The 19380-nt window shown below is 47.5% G+C and overlaps 1 protein-coding gene across 11 annotated transcripts in view; it reads right to left on the bottom strand.

Moving 5' to 3' along the window:
* The window catches only part of MAST1 (microtubule associated serine/threonine kinase 1), a 34435-nt gene extending 15110 nt beyond the window's left edge, over window positions 1-19325 (bottom strand). For 5 of the 11 annotated variants that reach the window (XM_031947628.1, XM_031947629.1, XM_031947631.1 and 2 more), the window contains exons 1-5: window positions 19244-19324; window positions 13986-14017; window positions 13258-13281; window positions 11536-11624; window positions 10915-10990 (exon numbers count right to left, since the gene is read on the bottom strand). In XM_031947628.1, coding sequence (XP_031803488.1) covers window positions 10915-10990; window positions 11536-11624; window positions 13258-13281; window positions 13986-14017; window positions 19244-19282 — 260 coding nt within the window. In that variant the 5' untranslated portion in view covers window positions 19283-19324. Of the gene's footprint in view, window positions 1-2416; window positions 2446-2753; window positions 5138-10303; window positions 10459-10914; window positions 10991-11535; window positions 11625-13257; window positions 13556-13985; window positions 14018-19243 lie in introns of those variants that run through there. The other 6 variants (XM_031947630.1, XM_031947633.1, XM_031947632.1 and 3 more) reach the window with 6 other exon arrangements.
* Window positions 19326-19380: the final 55 nt, after the last annotated feature.

The following is a 19380-nucleotide window of genomic DNA, read 5'->3' as shown; positions in this document are numbered from 1 at the left end:
AGGAAAGACAAGGGAAAGGGGGAAAGGAGAAGAAAGTAGAGGGTAGTGAATAAATGGTTGGGGAGAGTCAAAGAATGGGAGAAAGAAAATAACAGGTCAAAGGATATGAACAATTTTCAGATGATGAAATTAAAGTCATCTACAGTCATATGAAAAAATGCTCTAAATCCCTGTTAATCAGAGAAATGCAAATTTTAAAAACCCCATAGTACATTTCACACATATCATATTGGCTAAGATGACAGGAAAAGATAATGATAAATGTTGGAGGGAATTGGGAAAACTGGGACCCTAATCTATTGCTTGTGGAGTTGTGAAATGATCCAACCATTCAGGAGAGCAATATGGAACTATGTCCAAAGGGCTATAAAACTACATACCCTTTGACTCTGCAGTGCCATTATTGGATCTGTATTCTAAGGAAATCATAAAGGAGAGAAAAGGACTCACATGTGAAAAAATGTTTGTAGCAGTTCTTTTTGTGGTAGCAAAGAATTGGAAAAGGAGTGGATGCCCTTCAATTAGGGAATGGCTGAACAAGTTGTGCTACTTGAAGATAATGGAACATAACTGTTCAATTAAAAATGATGAACAAGTTGATTATATAGAAAAGCCTGGAAAGATTTACATGAACTGATGCTGAGCAAAACAAGCAGAACAAGGAACACATTGTACACAATAACTGCAAGCATGTGTGATGATCAATTGTGAAAGGCTTAGTGGTTCTCAGTGGTTTGGGGATCCAAAGCAATCCCAATAGACTTTAGACAGAAAATGCCATCTGCATCCAGGAAAAGAACTAAGGAGACTGAATATAAATCAGCACATGAGATGTTCGTTTTTTCCTCTGTTTTTATCTCTCCGTGGGTTTTCCCTTTTACTCTGATTTTTCTCTCCCAATATGATCCATAAAGCAATGTGTATTAAAAAATAAACTTACAATAGACTTTTTTTAAAAAAAATGAGAGACCTGAAAGGAGAAAAGGTAAGACTAAGAGAAAGAGGAGGAGAGAGGGAGCAAGAAAGAACAAAACTTGGGAAAAGAAGACTACTAGGGAAGGAGGTTGTCAAGACCGAAGACCAGGACAGGAAGAGTGACAAGCAGAGGGAGACAAAAGCAAATTCTCCTTTTCTCCCCACTCTGACTCTTGTCTGCTTCTGTGTTTTTTTTTTTTTTTCATCTTTTATTCTGTCTTCATCTCTCTGCCTCTGTTTCTGTCTTTTTTCCTTTGTGCCTCTTTCTCTGCTTTTGTCTCTATCTTTTCTGCCTCTGTCTTTTCTTTGTCTCTCCACCTCTATCTCTCTTGTATATCTGTCTTGTCTTTGTCTGTCTGTCTCTTTGACTGTCTCTCCTCTCCACAGAGCAAGTGACTGCATTCCCCATACACAAAACATTTCATCCCCATCTCTTCCTCACCCAGTTTTCCCCACTTACTTTATACACAAGATATATTCTAACCCTCAACATGCTTAGAACCCCCATTCTGACACATCTTTCTCCCTATGCCCTCTCACATACATTCTTACACACTTTCAACACATTCACTTAAAAGTGTCCCCATTTCACTTCTCAACCATTTCCTCATACATGACCTTGTCCCCTCTCACATCCTCTCACTCATCTCTTATCGCTAATGCTCTCACACAGGTCCCTATTCCTTCTTCAGCATTCACTCATACATCTCACCATCCCCCTCACACATCTATCCATCCATTGACATTCACTCTCATACCCGCTCACACAGATTCCCATAAGCCCTCAAAGATACATATCACCAGCTCCCTTCACCCACTCACTCCACTCACTCACAGGCCCATTCCTAATCCTTTACTCTCTCATACAGGCATCAACTTAGCCCCCCAGGTTCGAAACCTTAGTCAACCTCAGTCAACCTCAATTCTTCACTCTTCATCCCTATGTTTGGTCAAATCTAGAATGTCTTAAATGGGATCCTTCTCTCCAATCACAGCGCTCTCTCTCTAGCTCAGGCCCTCTGTACTTCTTGTCCAGATGTTAGAATAGTCTTCTGAGTAGTCTCTCTGCCTCCCATCTCTTCCTTCTCCAATCCATCATTTACACAGATGCCAAACTTATTCCTACAGTGACTGGGTTATTCCTTGGCTGAAGAAAACTCAGTGATACCCTGCCTCTTTGACTAGATATTTTGTCTAGCACTTACAGCCTTTTACAATCTATTTTTCCAGACCATTTACCTCATACACCTTCCATTCCAGCCATATTGTCACATGCTATTTTTTAAATCTGATGCTCCATCTCCCATCTCCATGCACTGGCCCAGGCTTTCCCCTGTACAATCTCCTGAGTCCTTCCCTGTTTCCTAGAGATGCTAATTAATGCTTCCCCCTAAATTACAAGTTCTTTGATATTTACGTATATAGACATATTTGTATTTACTTATCTGTGTACATGTTGTTTCCCCCCAGTAGAATGTAAACTCCTCAAAGGCAGGGGCTTTTCAGGTTTGTCTTTGTATCCCCAGCACCTAGCATAGTGCCTGGCACACAGTAGGCACTTAATAAATGCTTGCTGATTTGATTTGAATGATAGATCCTATCTCCCCCATACACACACACACACACACACACACACACACACACATACACACACACAAAACCTCATCTCCTGACCCCCTAACTCATAGACACAGTTTTATTTTCCCTTTCTCAAAGGACTTACACATTCATACTTCAAGCCTCCCTACATACATTCATTCACACACTGCCCCTTATACCTCTTCTCCAGAATGGGTCTGGGATACATTCACATAGAGCCCTGCATTTCTCACACAGCCCCATCTTCCTTTCAATCACAAATAGCCCCTTGTCCCTTATAGCATTCACACAACACATATACTCACATGCACACATAAGACACAATTAGGCCTTTCCCAACACACTCACTCCATCTTCCTCACCTATTCCCCGAGTCTGTTACTTATATACCCATCTTCATTCTGTCTCTCATATACACAAAACCCTTATCTTTCCCTCTCTCATAAACCCCCTTCTTTCACACTCATCTCTCCTCCCCTACCTGTAACTGCTCATACATTCTCATATGTACCATCCCTCCATACCTTCATTCTCCATTCCATTCCCTTTTACACTTACATTCATAAATATCACCATTTCCCTCTCATATACAAATTCACCTGCATCCTCACCACTCATCATACTCACATCTGCAACCCTTCTTAAAGACATTCACACAGACTAAGACATGTTCACATTCCCCAATAATGATATAGTCACACATATTCAAAGCCTCTTCTCACACTCACTTGTCCCAGCCTCACACATTTACATGAATATATTCTCACACTCCTTATAGGAACATTCCTTCCTACACCTTTTACACACACAGACCCTGCCCTTCCCTGCTCATATAGAGGTTCCTCCCCTTTTACACACACAGACCCCTTATCTTCCCTTCACCTCTGGGGATTGTCTAACCTGAAACAGTAGAACCTAGTGTTCCTCCTTCCCCATACCAAAGTTCCTCTTATCCAGTCTTCTTCCTTGCCTCCCTCCTTTTACCTTTTTTTTTTCTCATGGTATTCATATCCCCATATCTATACCCCCCTTCACACCTTCAATATTCCTACCTCTGTCATCCTCCTCCTAATACCCACCCTCTTTCTTGCCCCTTCACACAATACACATTCTCCTCTTCTTCAGACCTCCCCCTCTCCCTCTTTCTTCACCACCCACCCATATCCTCTTGCCCCACACACCTATTTCCCTTTCTTTCTTACAGAGATCTGTATCTCCCATACTCCCGCCTTCTACAAAGATCCACAATCCCATGGCCCTCTACCTCTACAACTATATCCTCTCTCCCTCCCCTAATACCCACTCTCCCTCATACACAACACAGCTGCCTTCTTTCTTGATTTCACACAATACCCATTCTCCTTCTCTCTCCTCACACACAAATCCCACATCTCCCCCGATACTACCCATATTTCTCCCACCCCTTTCTCTCTCACATACACACACAAACACAACTCATATCCCCTTCTTCCTATCCATAACAATCTTGATCTTCCACCTTCTTACTTATAGCACCTCCTTGGTTCATACACATCCATCTCACTTCTCTCCTTTACATATACACATCCAGCTTTTCTCTCACTTTTTATAGCCATTCTATCTTCACTGCACTCCCTGCCTTGCCACGCTTTGACATTCACATACAAAATACCCATCTCTATTCTCTCTCACACACAAGATGCCTCTCTCTTACATATAACCATAACCCTATACCACCATTCATCCTTCTCCTCCACAATATCTATGCCCTTTTTTCCCTACACAAAGCATTGATACTCCTCTCCTCTCTAGGAGAATGTATCCGTTCTCTTACATATCACACAAATATACCTGCATCTCCCATTCATCACCTATCTCTCTTCCCTACACCTATCCCCCCATAAACATCTCCTCTCATAAACTGCTTTCCTCTCACACACATGTATCCTATCTTATATATTAATGTCTGCTTATCATAGCCTCATTTTAGCTCTATCCAATCCCTTCCCCCTCACACCTATATCCTTTCCCTTCCTTTCAACAACTATCCCTACAAATATCCCTTCCTCCCTCTCCCTCTTTTCCCTCCTTTCCTCCCTACCACATACACACTTTCATTTTTCTTATGCATTCCCTTAAGCTTACCTCTTCCTCACTCTCCACAGAACACCATACTCCCCACAACTCCCCAGTCCCCCTCCTCACACATTATCCTTTTCATACACATATAGACTTCCTTAACTTTCCCTCATGTTAACAGTGATCTGTATCTTCTAAAATAGTTCTACCCCTCCTATGCTCCTTCTTATATAAGACTCCCATTCTCTTTTCCCAACACAGACCCCACCCATCCCACCTTTTATCACATGAAGACCTGCCATCTTTCTCATACATATATATTCAAGCTCCTGTTCCTTTTTCACATGCTTTTATCTTTCCTTGTTCAGAGAACATACCCATATGTAAACCATCCTTCTCCTTCACATACATACCCACTATTCTATCACACACACACACAAAACTTGATAAATTCATCCATCTTCCATATACTCATGCCTTTCTCTCTCTCTCTCTCTCTCTCTCTCTCTCTCTCTCTCTCTCACACACACACACACACACACACACAAACACATACACACCCCCATACCCCATCTCACAAACAGCCCAACTCTACCCTCACAATTAATTTCTCACACAAACCCCATAATCCTCTCATCTACACCTCCATTTCTCCTCTTACACATACATATACCCATTCCTTTTTTCATACTGCCCAGTTCCCATCTCATAAAACCTACAGTCTCATCTCTATGAATGTACACATTCCCATCCCTCTCCTCAATCACACCCTCCATGTCTTCATTCATCCTCTTCCCCTATCTCTATCTACACATTCATCTAAGTTCCCCTCTCTTACCCCCAATCCAAACATAAATGTCCCCATTCACCTTTCTCCCTTTACCCCTTACATGTATCCCCACCCATTACTAAGTCTCATACACATACTCACCACCCAAACACATTCATATATCTCCCATCTTAAATACATCCTCTCACACATGTCCCCATCCTACCCTACTCATACATGCCTGCATGTCTCACAACACTCATACACATTCCCATTCCTATCTCATCCCTATTCCCTGCCTCTCCTTGTACACATGCACACCTATCCCCTCCTCTTCCCCTATAATGTATATAAACATTTCCCTTTCACAAAATACCTATTCTGCCTCATACAATCACCCTCATGTAATCATACTAGCTCATACCTGGCTTTCCTTCTCATATATACACACCATTTTCTCCCTTCTTATAACCCACACTCGTTTCTCTTATACTCTCTAACAATTCATTCTCTTCTCTTTTTCTGCATCTTATATCCTTCCCTTTCTCTCTCTCTCTCACACCCCATCTCTTTCCTTTACACACAAATACACACACATATATATATATATATATCTACTGCCCCACCTCCTCGTGTGTGTGTGTGTGTGTGTGTGTGTGCACATGCAATGTTTATTCTTCCCATATATCCAGGCCCCCATTCATCCTCTCATATCCATATGCCACCATATATACTTTCATACATATATATTCCCAAAATGCATTATCTACACACACATACATACACACATCTTCATTCTAGCTCTATCCAATCTCACAAAGACCCTTATATCCTCTTATTACATACACTTCTTTCTCTAAAAACAAACTATCCCCAATCTTATATAATATGGACCCAGCCTTCCCTAGTCTCTTAATTTATAGACTTATATCCCCCACTACAGATACTGATCTCTCCCCACAATCACCCAAACATACATACAGATCTCCCTTTTTGCCTCTCTTGCACACCTTGTCATATGCAAGCCCATTTCCAGTTTCCCTCATACACACATGTATTACACAGCCACCCCTCTCATTCTCACAACCTTCCACATAGACCCCTATTCTCCTTACAGAGATCCCCAACCCCATCTCTTACACACAGGCCACACCACCTGATCACCACCTATATACATATTCAACACTCTCTCTCACACTCAACAACCAATCTATCCCCTACCCACTGCCACACACCCCCATCCCCTCCTCCTTCATATACATTCATCTCCCTATCATTTACACATCCATCTCCATTCTGTCAGACACACATCTTACCCTCTTGACATATAAACCTATACCTCTCCTTTCTCACCCCAAATCCCCCTCTCTTACATCCACCCACACATTTCCCCTTACTTTCACCCACACCCATCCCTTCATTCCCTCACACACAACTTATCCTCTCTCCCTCCTTTCCTCCTCCTATTTCTGCCTCTGTCTGACACATACACACACACACTTTCATCCATATACATTCACCTTTTTCTCATAATGCACCCCCTCTCATGCCCAAACTCATCACATAACAATCTCTCATAACTTACACACTCACACAATTGATCCCCCTCTCATACTTATCTTCCATCTTCTTTACACATTTACCATTCTCACATACACCCATTTCCCCTCTTTTACACAATCCCATTCTTAAATTCTCCCATTTCCCTTTCATTCACATCCATTCCCGCCTTTATACAGACACACACAACTCCATTCCCTTCCTCTTACATACTTCCATCCCATCTCTCTCACATTCACACATAAAGCCATCACTTCAAAACCTTGTCTTTCAGAGTTCAATAACTTCCTCTTCTCTCACACTCAGGTCCCTCATCCATTTTCTCTAACACATATTCCACTGCTTCAGCCCTTTACTCACATACCTCCATTCCCCAATTCCTTTTTCTCATACCCAGATCTCTTGCTCACACACACACTCTTGCCCCTATACCCCATCCCTTAACACAATTCTACTTCCTCCCTTAAAATATGTTCATCTCCCTCTCATGCCCCATCTCTCACTTCCTTTATCCTTCATGAACAAATCATCCTTCCCTGACACCGATAGGCATACTACCTATAATCTGTCTTACCCTATCGACTCTTTATATTCTTTTTGGCACACAAAAATACTCATTTTCCCCTTAGGTCAAAAAATCACTTGGTTCCTTCTCCACAAAGATCTTCCCTTCACCTTTTCATTCACATAAAGATCTCTCTCATCTTCTCTCTCATATATATCTTCCATTTCCACTCTTATACAATATGGACCCACCCATTCTTAAGTTTAGACATAGACCTACCTTCTCTCTCTCCTACAGTCATCTATCCTCCTCTCATACACCAATACCCCATCTCCCTATCTGTCCCTCACTTTCATGTACACAATTATCCTCACACATATAGATCTCCTTAACTCACATTAATGCCCCCATCTGTCTTCCTCTCATTTACCCATCCATCCATCTGCCCTCACACACAGAGACCTTTCCATCCCCGCCCCCTCATGCACAGATGTGCCCCATCTTTATTCTTTCATATTCACACAGGACTTTTTTCTACTCTTTCTCATACACAAAGACTTGCATTCCCCTTTTCTCTCACGTATACATTCTCATCTCTCTTTTAAAAAGACAATCCCATTTGCCCCCTTCATGTACACTCAGACACCAGTCCTCCCTCATAACACCCACATCTCATTTCATTCTCATACACAGGGATCCCATCCTTGTCTCTCGTGCACAAAACCCTCACCTCCACTATGCCCTTTCTCTTTCACACATGCAATCAACGCCCACAACACACTGAGACACACTCACACACATTCTCTCTCATACACTGTCTCACTCACACATACTCATCCTTTTATACACAGAACCTTTCTACACACAAAATCCATTCTGATCTCTCATGCACACACCGGCCTCCCTATCCCCACTCTGATACTCAGATTCACTCATACTTTCTCTCTTTTTGACCTTTTCTTACAGCCATAGAGCCGTTACCCCTCTCACAAACAAGACCGCCCTTCTATGTGATCCAACATTTATAACACATTTTAAGGTTTGCAAAGCACTTTACCTATATTAGTTCATTCAGTACCAACAATTCTAAAAATCAGGTGCTATTATTTACATCAACATTTTATGGATGAGGAGACTGAAGCTGAAAAAACTTAAGTGATATGTCAAGAATCACAGAGAGGTAAATTCTGAATTTTGGTCTTCCTGACTCAAGTGTGAGATCCTTCCACTGTGCAAATCTAATTAAAAGTCATCTCTACTGCCATCCCCCTGCCTGCCTATACACATAGAACTCCCGCCTCCCTTGCTCATATACATTCTTCTTGTGCCCATTCTCCCCTACACAGACCCCTGTATTCTCCTTTGCTAATGTAAATCTCTAACACCCATAAACAGATCATGTCCCAACCCCTTTTCATAAATACAGACCCCCATCTCATATCTCACACATAAAGACCCATCTTTACTTTCCAATAACATACTTCTATCCTTCCACTTTCTCACATGTATCCTTCCCTCATACATAAACCTCTTAGTGGAATGGATACAATATTGAACCTCTAGTCAGAAAAACCCAGAGTTCAAATATGAATTCAGTCACTTACTTTACTAGTTCTATGTCCCTAGACTGATGTTTGACTTAGTTTCCTTAACTGTAACATGAGGGATAATAGCAGCACCTACCTCCCAGAATTATGTTAAATACTGTATGTACAAAGTGTTTAGCAGAGTACCTGGCACACAGTAGGTACTTAATGCTTATTCCTTCCTTCCTTCCTTCCTTTCTGCCTTCCTTCCTCTCCCTCTCCATGTTTTTTCTCAATACATCTCTCATGCACACACAAAGGATACATATCTATCCTTTGCTTCTCTTTAATCATCACATCTTCTCTCCTCCCCTTGCACACATTCATCCTCTTCACATATAAGTTTAAATATGTCCCCATCCTTCTCTTACACAGTCACTTATCTTCCCTCTTTCTCGCACACAATATTCATCCATGTCCCCCTTCTCCCTTACATAGGCACATATATCTCTAATTCTGCTCTTGTATACCACACAATTCCATGCATTCCATGCATGTTCCCACTTTCCCACAATACACTCATTCACGTACCAATCTTCCGTCTCACATGCATGACATATAGCCATTCTTCCTTCACGCATATACATGCCCCATTCTTTCTACCATACACATCCTCATCCTCGTCTTGGAAGATATCTACATTCATGCATACCTGTCTCTTATCACTCTACACAGGTTCAGAATCATGGGCCTCATTCATGTATACTCCCAACCTTTACATGCATGCAGAGGCCCTGGTCCCTCAACATACATTCATTCATTCACAAAGCTTCTGCCTGCCCCTCCCACACAAGTCACACATAGCCCTCAACCTCACTCTTTCTCACAAACATATGCTTCCCTTTCACACATACTCATACACACAGTCTTAGCATATCCCCCACCACTACCACCATTAATGGGCCTTCTTCCTCATTTCAAAGAATGACATGATCCCAACTCTCCTCACACCCTCGTCTCCTCTTACACTCACTCTCACGCACAAACCCCATTTCTTTTCTCTCATTTAGCTCCCCCCATGTCTCCTTTATACATCTCATCCTTTTTCACATATTTCCATTCTCTCTCTCTCTCTCTCTCTCTCTCTCTCTCTCTCTCTCTCTATATATATATATATATGTCAATCTTCCTCTCACCCCACTTTGCTTTCTCGTATACACCATGACCCCACCCTCACACATCCCCATCTCCCCTCTATATGCCCCCTCCCTCTACAGGATACCCCCCACATCTCTTCTCCCAAACCCTCACCTTTCCTCTCTCATACTATAACCTCATGCTTCCCCTCAAGACACAATCCTATCCATCCCACTCTCTCACACACACAAGTCCCCATCCCCCCTCATACACTCTCACTCGTACACACACACAGCCCCAGCCCCTCCTCCCCTCAGCCTCACCCCGGGCTAACGGCCGCCCCTCCCCCAAAGTCTCCTGAACCTTCTTTCTCGCGCGATGGGGGCGGGGAAGCGGGGGCGCGCGCGGGGGCGGGGGTTGAGGGGGTCGACGGCAGCTTGCCAGTTGGACAAAGCTAGCGCACCCAGTATCACCACCCGGGGTTGTCATAGCAACGCTGTAAGTGCCTTTCGGGAGCGCGCGCCGAACTAGAAACAGCTCTGCCCCGCCCCCAAACCAACAACTCGCAGTCTTTGCGGGCCCGGTCTCCGGGAATTGGGCGCGTGGCCGGTCCAGCTAGGTTCTAGTAACTTATTCCCAGAGCTCTTCTCCCTTTCTGTCCCATCCTACCACAGTCATGGGCACGGGGGCAACTAGTTGGGCAGCATATAGCGGGATCCATTCTCCCAAGAGCTGAGAAATGGGAAGTGGGGATGCGCAGCGCGGGAAGAGGGGAGGACACTCACCTTCGGGAGGAGGCGAACGAGAAATGGGCAGGAGTATTGGGTGAGAAGTTGCGGGGGCTGTCCAAGGGGCTGCTGCCTGAAGCGGGGGGAGTGGCGGCTTTAGGCCAGAGCTGCCGTGTCCTCCAGAGTACCCTTCCCTTTTAGTCCCCTCAGCCATCAAACCCTTTCTACGATTTTCCCTCGACTTTAGCCAATGTGTCCCCACCTGGATCCAGCACCCTCCATTTTGGCCCCGCCTCCATTTAGCCCTCATTCTACCCTCGATTCTCTTTGGTCTGTTCAGCCCCATCTGGTTCAGTCCCTAAGCACCCTGAAGGCTTTGTTCCGATCTGGAGCAGCAATTCTGATGGCCTCTGAAACCAGATCTAGATTCAAAATTCTAATCGAGGATGTCCTCAACTTGGCCCAACCCAGCTCAAACCGAACCTCACCTTTCCAATCTCCAACCTGACCCCACCTCTCCTAATTAGCCCAGCCTCTGCTCTATCTGGCCCCACCTCCTTTCATATATGGCCCCGCCTCTAGCCGGGACAACCTAAGTCTCCTCCTAAGAGTCCCCGACACCCTCTCACCCTCCTCCAGCCTGGCTTAGCTTTCCACCATCACCACCTTAAAACTCACCTATGTGTCCAGGAAGTGGAGAGTGGGGCCTCGGTAGAGTAGGTGACGTGCTGGTCAAGATGAGGCTTTTCCTATTACTGGTACGACAGCTGCAGGGAGGGGAAGAAAAGGGAGGGGAGGCGGGCAGTGCCGAGCAGAGTCGAACAGAGCCGGCCCTCAACTCTTCGGTCTTCCATGCCTACCCCCTCGGGAGGAGGGGGGCAAAGCCAGATGAGTTTGGGGGCCTGTAATTCTCTGGGCTCTACTCTGGGGACTGGGGACCAGGTGCTAGGAGCACCCTGAAGCTTGTCAAGGATCCATATCTCCATCCCACCTTAAGCAAGGGCCCCCTAGGGCACTGTGGAGTCAAATGTTTGAGTGAATGTGTGTGAGAGAGAGACAGAGAGATAAAGAGTGAGACAGAGAAACAGACACAGAGAGAAGAGAGGGAAAGGGAGAAATAGATCGTTGGTGGCTATACATCTGCCACAGTGACTTTCTGTTATTCTATGATTTCGTGACACTATATTACCGAAAATGTATCTATCTCTGCTTCTGTATCTCCTTGTGTTTTTCATTGGTGTCTCTGTCTCTGTCAAGTCTCTGTTATCTCACTTTGTCTCTGTTGCAGCAAGATTCTGTTTCATTGTATTTCATTGAATGTGTGTGTGTGTATGACTGTACTGCTGCATGTGTGTGGGGTCTCTGTAGTACTGTGCTACTCTCTGTATGGCTCTATGTGTGAATTTCTGCCTAAGTGACTGCTCTTTGATCCCCTTTATCTGCCTGTGTGTCTGGATAACTATACAATGTATTTGTGTATGGAGGGGTAGGGAGCCCAGTTCTCTCTGACCCCCAGTAGAAGGGAGGATGGATTAGACTGGGGATCAGAGGAGGGCAATGTCTTTAGCTCTGTTTTCCTCTCCACCCCCACAACCTGAGTGCCGAGTGTTGTCACTGCAGCCGTTGCAGTGAAGCATCTCATTAGATCATGCAATTGGGAATGGGGGGGGGGGAGGGAGTTAGGCCTGGTGGCCTTAGCTATTGTTCACATGGAGTGGCGCCCCCACATCCCGTCTCCACTTCTCCGCTCCCCACTCCATCCCCGCTCAAATTCCCCAAACCCCAGTGGCAGAGGCAGAACCCGGCTGTGCCCACAGACAAAGACGCTGTGCCCGCCCCAAGCTCAGCTTTTCCCCCACCACGACAATATCCCTCCAAAAATGTACCAGCACTAGCGGCCTCTCCTCTTACCCCGACCCCCTCCCCTCCAACTCCCAGGGCCACTGAGAGAGCAGACCTGCTGCTCTACACACACACACACACACACACACACACATCTGGCGCAGCTGGGCTGCCTCTGCAGCAGCAGCATCCCTGGCCTGGACCCCGCCCTTGCAGCAGCACTATAGAGGCGCCTCAGAGCAGGGCCAGGCCAACTCCCTCACCACCTCCCTCCCCCCACTTTTAGGCAAGGGCAGGGGGCTGGGTCCAGAGCCTCAGTCTAGGACTGGGAAGTGGAAGGGTCTCAAGTTGGAAAAAGTCTCACGGGTTGGGGAGGATCTCAGAATCTGGGGGAGATTCCATAGACAGAGAAAAATGGGGGGAGGATGGGCAATAAGGGGTCCTGGGGTTTGGGGGGATCACATAGGGCCTGAATTCTGGGGGCTACTGATGACAGTCCAGTGGGAGTGAGGGAAGTGTTGGAGGTGGGTTGAGTGGTCAGGGCCGCGGGGCTATTACCTCTTGGTGCGGCGGAACATGCTGCTGTCAAGGAAATAGGGCATGGAGAAATTGGAGAGCACGGTCCAGAGCGAGTCAGACATGGTCCAGGGGCGGCGGCGGCGGCGGCGGCGGCGGTGGAGACATGGCGGCGGCAGGTGCGCGGGGCCGGGGCCAGGGCAGGGACGGGGAGCTCAGCGCCGCAGCCGCAGCCGCATCCAGCCCAGCCCAGCCCGGGGAGAGCCGAGAGCGGCGAGCAAAAGAGCCAGCGAGGGGCAGAGGAAGGGAGGGAGCACCGGGGAGGCGGGGGCCAGAGTGAGCGGAGGGAGGGAGGGAGGAAAGGAGGGGGAGGGGGAGGGGGAGGCCCCGCCTGAACAGGCGGCACGTGGCCCCGAGTGTCTGTGTCTGTCTGTGTACACGCCTCCAGCCTTTCCCATGAGGGAGGACCCCCAGGAAGCATAGATTAGGCCTCCACCCGCAGGACACACAGGCCTAGGTCCCAAAGTTCCAAAGAGACCCCTTCCAGGTCAGAGGCCTGGGTCCTTCCTGGCATTCCCAAGTCCCATGGCTTCCAGGCGTTAAACCCTCAGAAAGCATCTCTGGCTTCAGGGAGCTCCCAAGCCCCAGATCCTGGAACCCCACAGATTAAAGTGCCTCCAGACCCCAGTACCCCCAGGCTGGCTCCCTCAGGCTCTAGTTTCATCTCCTCCCAGCCCCACCCTGACCCCTGGGAACCTCCAGTCACTCACCTGCTACTCTTTCTGGGCAGAGGCAGATCCTTCTGAAAGGCAAACATGGTGGAAGTGAGGGAAATGAGTCTGAAAGATCAGCTGGGACACTTGTATACTCACCCCCATTATTCTCTCCCTCTCCCAGGTTCCTCTACTTGCTTTGATCCTGAGGGTATCAGGGACACTGACTAATCCACATGCTGCCTTGTCAGGACCCACTGTCTCCACCAAATGGCCCTCAAATATTTCCTCTTTTATTATCCCCCACAGACTAGAACCAATCTTTTCCCTTTGTCATTTGGGAAGCCAGGAAATGTAAATATGGTTCAGTTGGGCTAGGGCCCAAGTAAAAGTAGAGATAGACCCAGAGGGTGGCTTGGGGTGAATCAGGCCAAGGACCAGGAGGAAATTCATCATTCCACATCCTATGGTGGAGGTCCCTAATGCTTTCCAAATTCAAAGTGACCTTACCCTACATTAAGACCAATGAGTCATTAAACAAGTCCACGAGAAACTATAGACTGGTATCTAATAAGACAAAACAAAAACTGGCCAATTACAGGATAAGAGAAAAGTAACTGAATAGGTTCAGTAAAGGTGAAAGTTCCTGGGTCTCTCTTTTTTTGAACTGGAATTTTTAACTCACGTTTTTAATGATGAATAATTTAAAGTGCAGAGAGAGCTAATGTGACTTACAGCAAAGTCACAAATCTGGAAAATGTCAATCAGAGCTTGAAACCAAGTCCCCTGAGGCCAAATACAGCACTCTTTCCCCTAAGCCATGTTTGCCATCTGCTCCAGCTTAACATTTACAAAATACTTTTCCTCACTTCAACCCGGGGAGGTAAGGGAGACAAAGATGAGTTTCCTATTTTACATATAAGGAAACTGAGTCACAGAAGGGAAGTGACTTGCCCACAATCACACAACCAGGAAGCATCAAAACTAAGACTTGAATTCAGATCACTTGATTCCTGGTCCTTTTCACATTACACCATCCCTGTAACCTCTATCAAGGCAGTCCAATAATGCTGGTCCAAATTGGCTGGGGTCTTGGAAATTCTGAAAAAATGGAGGTGGGGAAAACTAAAGCAAGATAGAAGTAATCGAGGCACTTCTATGTAATATCATATTTAATAGTTCGAAAGGAAAACGTTGCTAGCTTTGAAATTTTCTTTGGACAAACATGCCCTAAAGTCCTTGCTTATAGGCTAGAACTGAAACTAGCATTTTTTAAGGTGATTTGACTACAGAAGAAAAGGTATTCCATCTTTGGCCTCTGTCAGGGTCAGCCCTAAGGCCAGCTAGACTCCCCTGGGTGACAGGGGTGACTAAGGGAAACTATTCTCAGGTTGGGGGAGGGTTTTGAACATGAAGAGAAGGCTAAAGGTCAGTTTAATAAATCCTGGGTTAGGGAAGTCTCAACCTTCCATAGTTTTTCTGGGCCAGGCCAAGGCCAAAAGGAAAAGGTTTATATATGGAGGACTTCTTGAGGTGTATAAGGAAGAGTTTCTAGAAAATAGGTGTCAGTGTGGAAAGGGAATTTGAATTAATACAATTACACCCTAATTTTACCCAAGAGCAAATTGAAGCTTAAAGAGAAGGAATGGCTTTCCCAAGATCATAGTTAGCTGAAGACCTAGAAATACGGGACTCCAAATTCTGCTCTCACTAGGCTGCTTTAAGGCCCCAATCATCTCTAATCTGACCCCTAGAACCCAAAGAGCTACCAAGGAGTGTCTCAGACTCTACTCTTTGCCACTAGCTAGGAAAGCAAAGTCCTGCTTTGGAGGAAAATGAGGAAGAGGAGGAAAAATTTAGGGGGCCAAAGGGCAGGTCAGAGAAGTAGGATTTGTTCATTAAGAACACATCAGTCTATCTCCTCCCTCTTGCTGTCACTGAGCCCTCTTCTGCCTGGGAGGCCCCTAAATCCAGGCCAGGTTTTCATGGTGCCTTTATCAGCCTTGAGTGAATGAGCCGTGGCCAGGTTAATCTGGACCCGCCGGGCGTCCGCAATGGCCTAAGCAAAATTATGGCCCGGAACAGAGTCCCTGGGACTGTTGCGTCTGGGATGGTGAGGGCAGGGCTAGTGGAGTTAAGTCTAGGGGTTCTTTTTGGAACCCCGGGACCTTTGGCTTCGGGGTATTACTGATATTACTTCTAACGCCACGAATATCTTCAAACTACGGGGATCAATGATCGAATCCAAGGGGTCTGGTTGTCAGCACCACCCTCAAAGAGTCAGGATGCTGACTGATAACCCCACATGATGATCGAAGACCGGGTTTCCCTTTTGTTAAGGACCAGAGAAGTACTCCAGATTCTCAGCATCCAATTAACGCTACCTCATGGCCGGTACCATCACCCTTCGGAAGCAGGGTTCCACCTTTTGACCACGGTATGTACAGCTCAGCTGCTGACCGGGTAAGGGGGATGGAGGGAGGAGGAGGGGACGGAAAGAATCACACTATCAGAATTGCTGAGGATGGAGAGAACTCAAGTGGGCGTGCGGATGAAAGCTCTTCCGAAAGCTGAGACGTCTAGACTCTTCCGTGTGAAAATATACTGCTTGGGGCAACTATAGGGGCTCAGATTGAGGCGAGCCTGGTTTCTCCACCCCCTCAACTTTCCACTGTTTCTAGTTCCCGACACCCTCAGGCTCCTTTTGACTTCAGTCCCCAATAAAACGATTCCTGCGAACGATATTCAGTCCCCTATAATTCCCCCCTTCTCCCCTCACACACACATCCTCAGCCTCAAGTCGAAGTCCAGTCCCTGCCCCACTAGGGCTTCAAGCGTCCAATTCATTCCACGCCCAAGTCTTCAGCCTCTGGCTCCGCCTATTTCTGCCGGCTCCCTCCCTCCCCCGCCCATCTCAGACTCGGGGCGGGACCAGAAAAGAGGAAGCCCTCGTGGCATTGAGCCAATGGGAGAGGGTCATGGGACCACACCCCTCCAGGCCCCACCCCTTCTCCATCTGACCTCAACCTGGACATAGCAGAACTGAGTCTCGAACTTCCATCTAACCTGGTTGGGGGAGTGCGTGTCAGTCCATACCAAACCTAGGCATCTCTCCAGGACGACTGTGTCTGCCGCAGCCACCTCCCCTTCCAGGAACCAGAGGCATTTTTCCTTCTCTTCCTCGCCCTTTCCCTCAATCTCGACTAACTTTAATATGTACCCTGCCTTTCCCCAGTGGCTGACCCTCCAGCTCTTCAGAGGTGGTACTACTTTCTCTGCTTGCAGAGAGAGGGTCCCCTACCCGCATCCCACTATAACCTCTAATGTCTTCCTTCTTACCTTTAAGCTGCCTCCTTCGACATCCTATGTTCTTATTGCTGTCTGACCGAACTCTCTTCTGTTACACTACTTGCTCTGTTCATCCTAGATCTAATCCGTCCACACTCCCCACACCTTGGCACTCCCTAACCTATTCCCGGGTCTTTCCTTTATAGTATCTCTTCTTTCTGCTAGAAAGTGACTGGGTGAAGAAATGGTGAAAGGAGAGAGAAAAGAGGATAGGGGGATTATGCTGCAGAAGCCTGTCCTGCTCCTCAAACTTAAATGTCTTTCGAATGGTGAACCCAAATATCCTTTCCAAAGCTAGAGAGGGATGATAGTGTAGAGGGGACAAGGGGTGCACGCGGTTTGTCTCCCTTACCGGATTTGTGAGAATCAATGCCAAAAGAAGCATACAAAAGCATTATTTAGCCTTAATTCTTAAAAAGTCCGGCGACCCTCATTCTTCTGTAGGGAAAACTGAGTCAGTAAGGAAGGATCTTCCAGTTCATGTTTGCCCACCCACTCCAACTACTGAATCACGAAGCCAGGGGTCAAAGACACCTGATATCACCCTGGCTCCAGCCTATTCCATTTCTTCTTTCTGGGCCTCAGTTTCCCTGTTCTTAATGGGCAGTTACCCCCTCCCCTCCCCGCGCGCGTGCGCAGCTCGACCTCGAGACTCGCTACTGTGAGGAGCTAAAATTCGCTGCCGCCCACCGACCAGCTGGCCTGGCCAGGGGGGTAGGGGAGAAGGAGTGGGGATGAATGTTGCGCGGGGTCTCCTGTCCCCTCCTGGTGTGGGGAGTAGGAGGGGGAGTTAATGGTTAGTTATGGCTCCCCAGACCTGAATGTTGAATGGGTCGATGATCCTTCAGCTTAGCCAGAGCCAAAGCACAAACATGTTTACGGCCGTAGAGACAGAGGCGCGGCTAGGGTGGCCCCGGGGGCCTCAGGGAAGAAAGGGGGAGGGGTTCCCTAGGGCCATAACTTTCCATTCTCCTTCCATTTAACACAGTGGAATCAGACAGCTAGCTCGGTACCCCCAGGAAATATCCTGGACCCCTCCCTTCAAGAAGACCCCGAATCTGTCCAGTTACCTTCGGGATTCAGGGAGCCTCTATCCTTGCCCCAGTGCCTCTGCAGGATCTAGTAACCCAGCGTGTGACCAATCCAGGCCCTGGTCCACCTTCTGTTCCACCTTTATCTGGGCCCTCAGTTTCCCGGACTGATAGCGGGGCAGAGCCCTGTCCAGAGAGGCGGAGGCGGCTCCGCGGACCTCCCCGCGGCTCCTAGCGCGAGGACGCAGGGCAGTGTTTTGGGCGGGTCTTGCCCTAATAACTGGCGGTAGCCCCAGCCCCAGATGTGTACCTCGAGTCCCAGCCCCTGTGCCGAAGCCTTGATGGACCCAAGCTTGGGAGGGGCTCGAGCTAAAGCTGAAGCAGGGAAACAGGGAGCCAGAGATGTGGAGAATGTGAGTCTATAGCTGTGGCCAAGCTATTTGCCGGGGTCGCACGGGGCTGCGCTATGGCTTGGCCATTAGCTTAATTACTAGAAGACTGCCCTAACTCCAGATTCTGTTCTGTATTCCTGACCCGACCATTTTCCCAAGGAATCGAGAAGCATCTTGGTCCCCAACCACAGCCCCTCACTTCCCCCTTACCCCAAACCGAGCCGAATCCCACATTCTCTGTTCTAGTGCCCCTGTTCCAATAGTGTCGACCCCAGTCCCATTCTCAGCTCTTCATTCTTGGTTCCCCTCCCACCCATAGCTTGCTCCGCACTCTCAGACCTGCAGCCCCAGCGGACCTAGCTAGCCCTGGCAGGGGCCCGGATCGGGGCTGGGAAACGAATAGCCTAGACTGGATCTCTGGGAATGCGGGGCCAGGATATAGGAGAAATGAAGAGGACTACGAGGCTGGAGATCAGGGAATGAAGGATCGGATCGGGACCGGGGAATGCAGAGCCAGTGCTGTGGTGATGCTGGGCCAGTGTACCTGAAGCCTCCGGCGCCGGATGATGCCGGAATCGTCCATGGCGGCGGCGGCAGCAGTAGCAGCGGCAGCGGCGGCGGCGGGAGAGGGAGCGGCTGCTCTCCGGCCCCCTGTGAGGGAGGGAGGGGGGGAGGGAGGAG

This window comes from Sarcophilus harrisii, chromosome 1 (genome assembly GCF_902635505.1).
Source record: "Sarcophilus harrisii chromosome 1, mSarHar1.11, whole genome shotgun sequence".
NCBI classification, from domain to species: Eukaryota; Metazoa; Chordata; class Mammalia; order Dasyuromorphia; family Dasyuridae; genus Sarcophilus; species Sarcophilus harrisii.
This window is presented reverse-complemented; position numbering and strand designations above follow the sequence as displayed.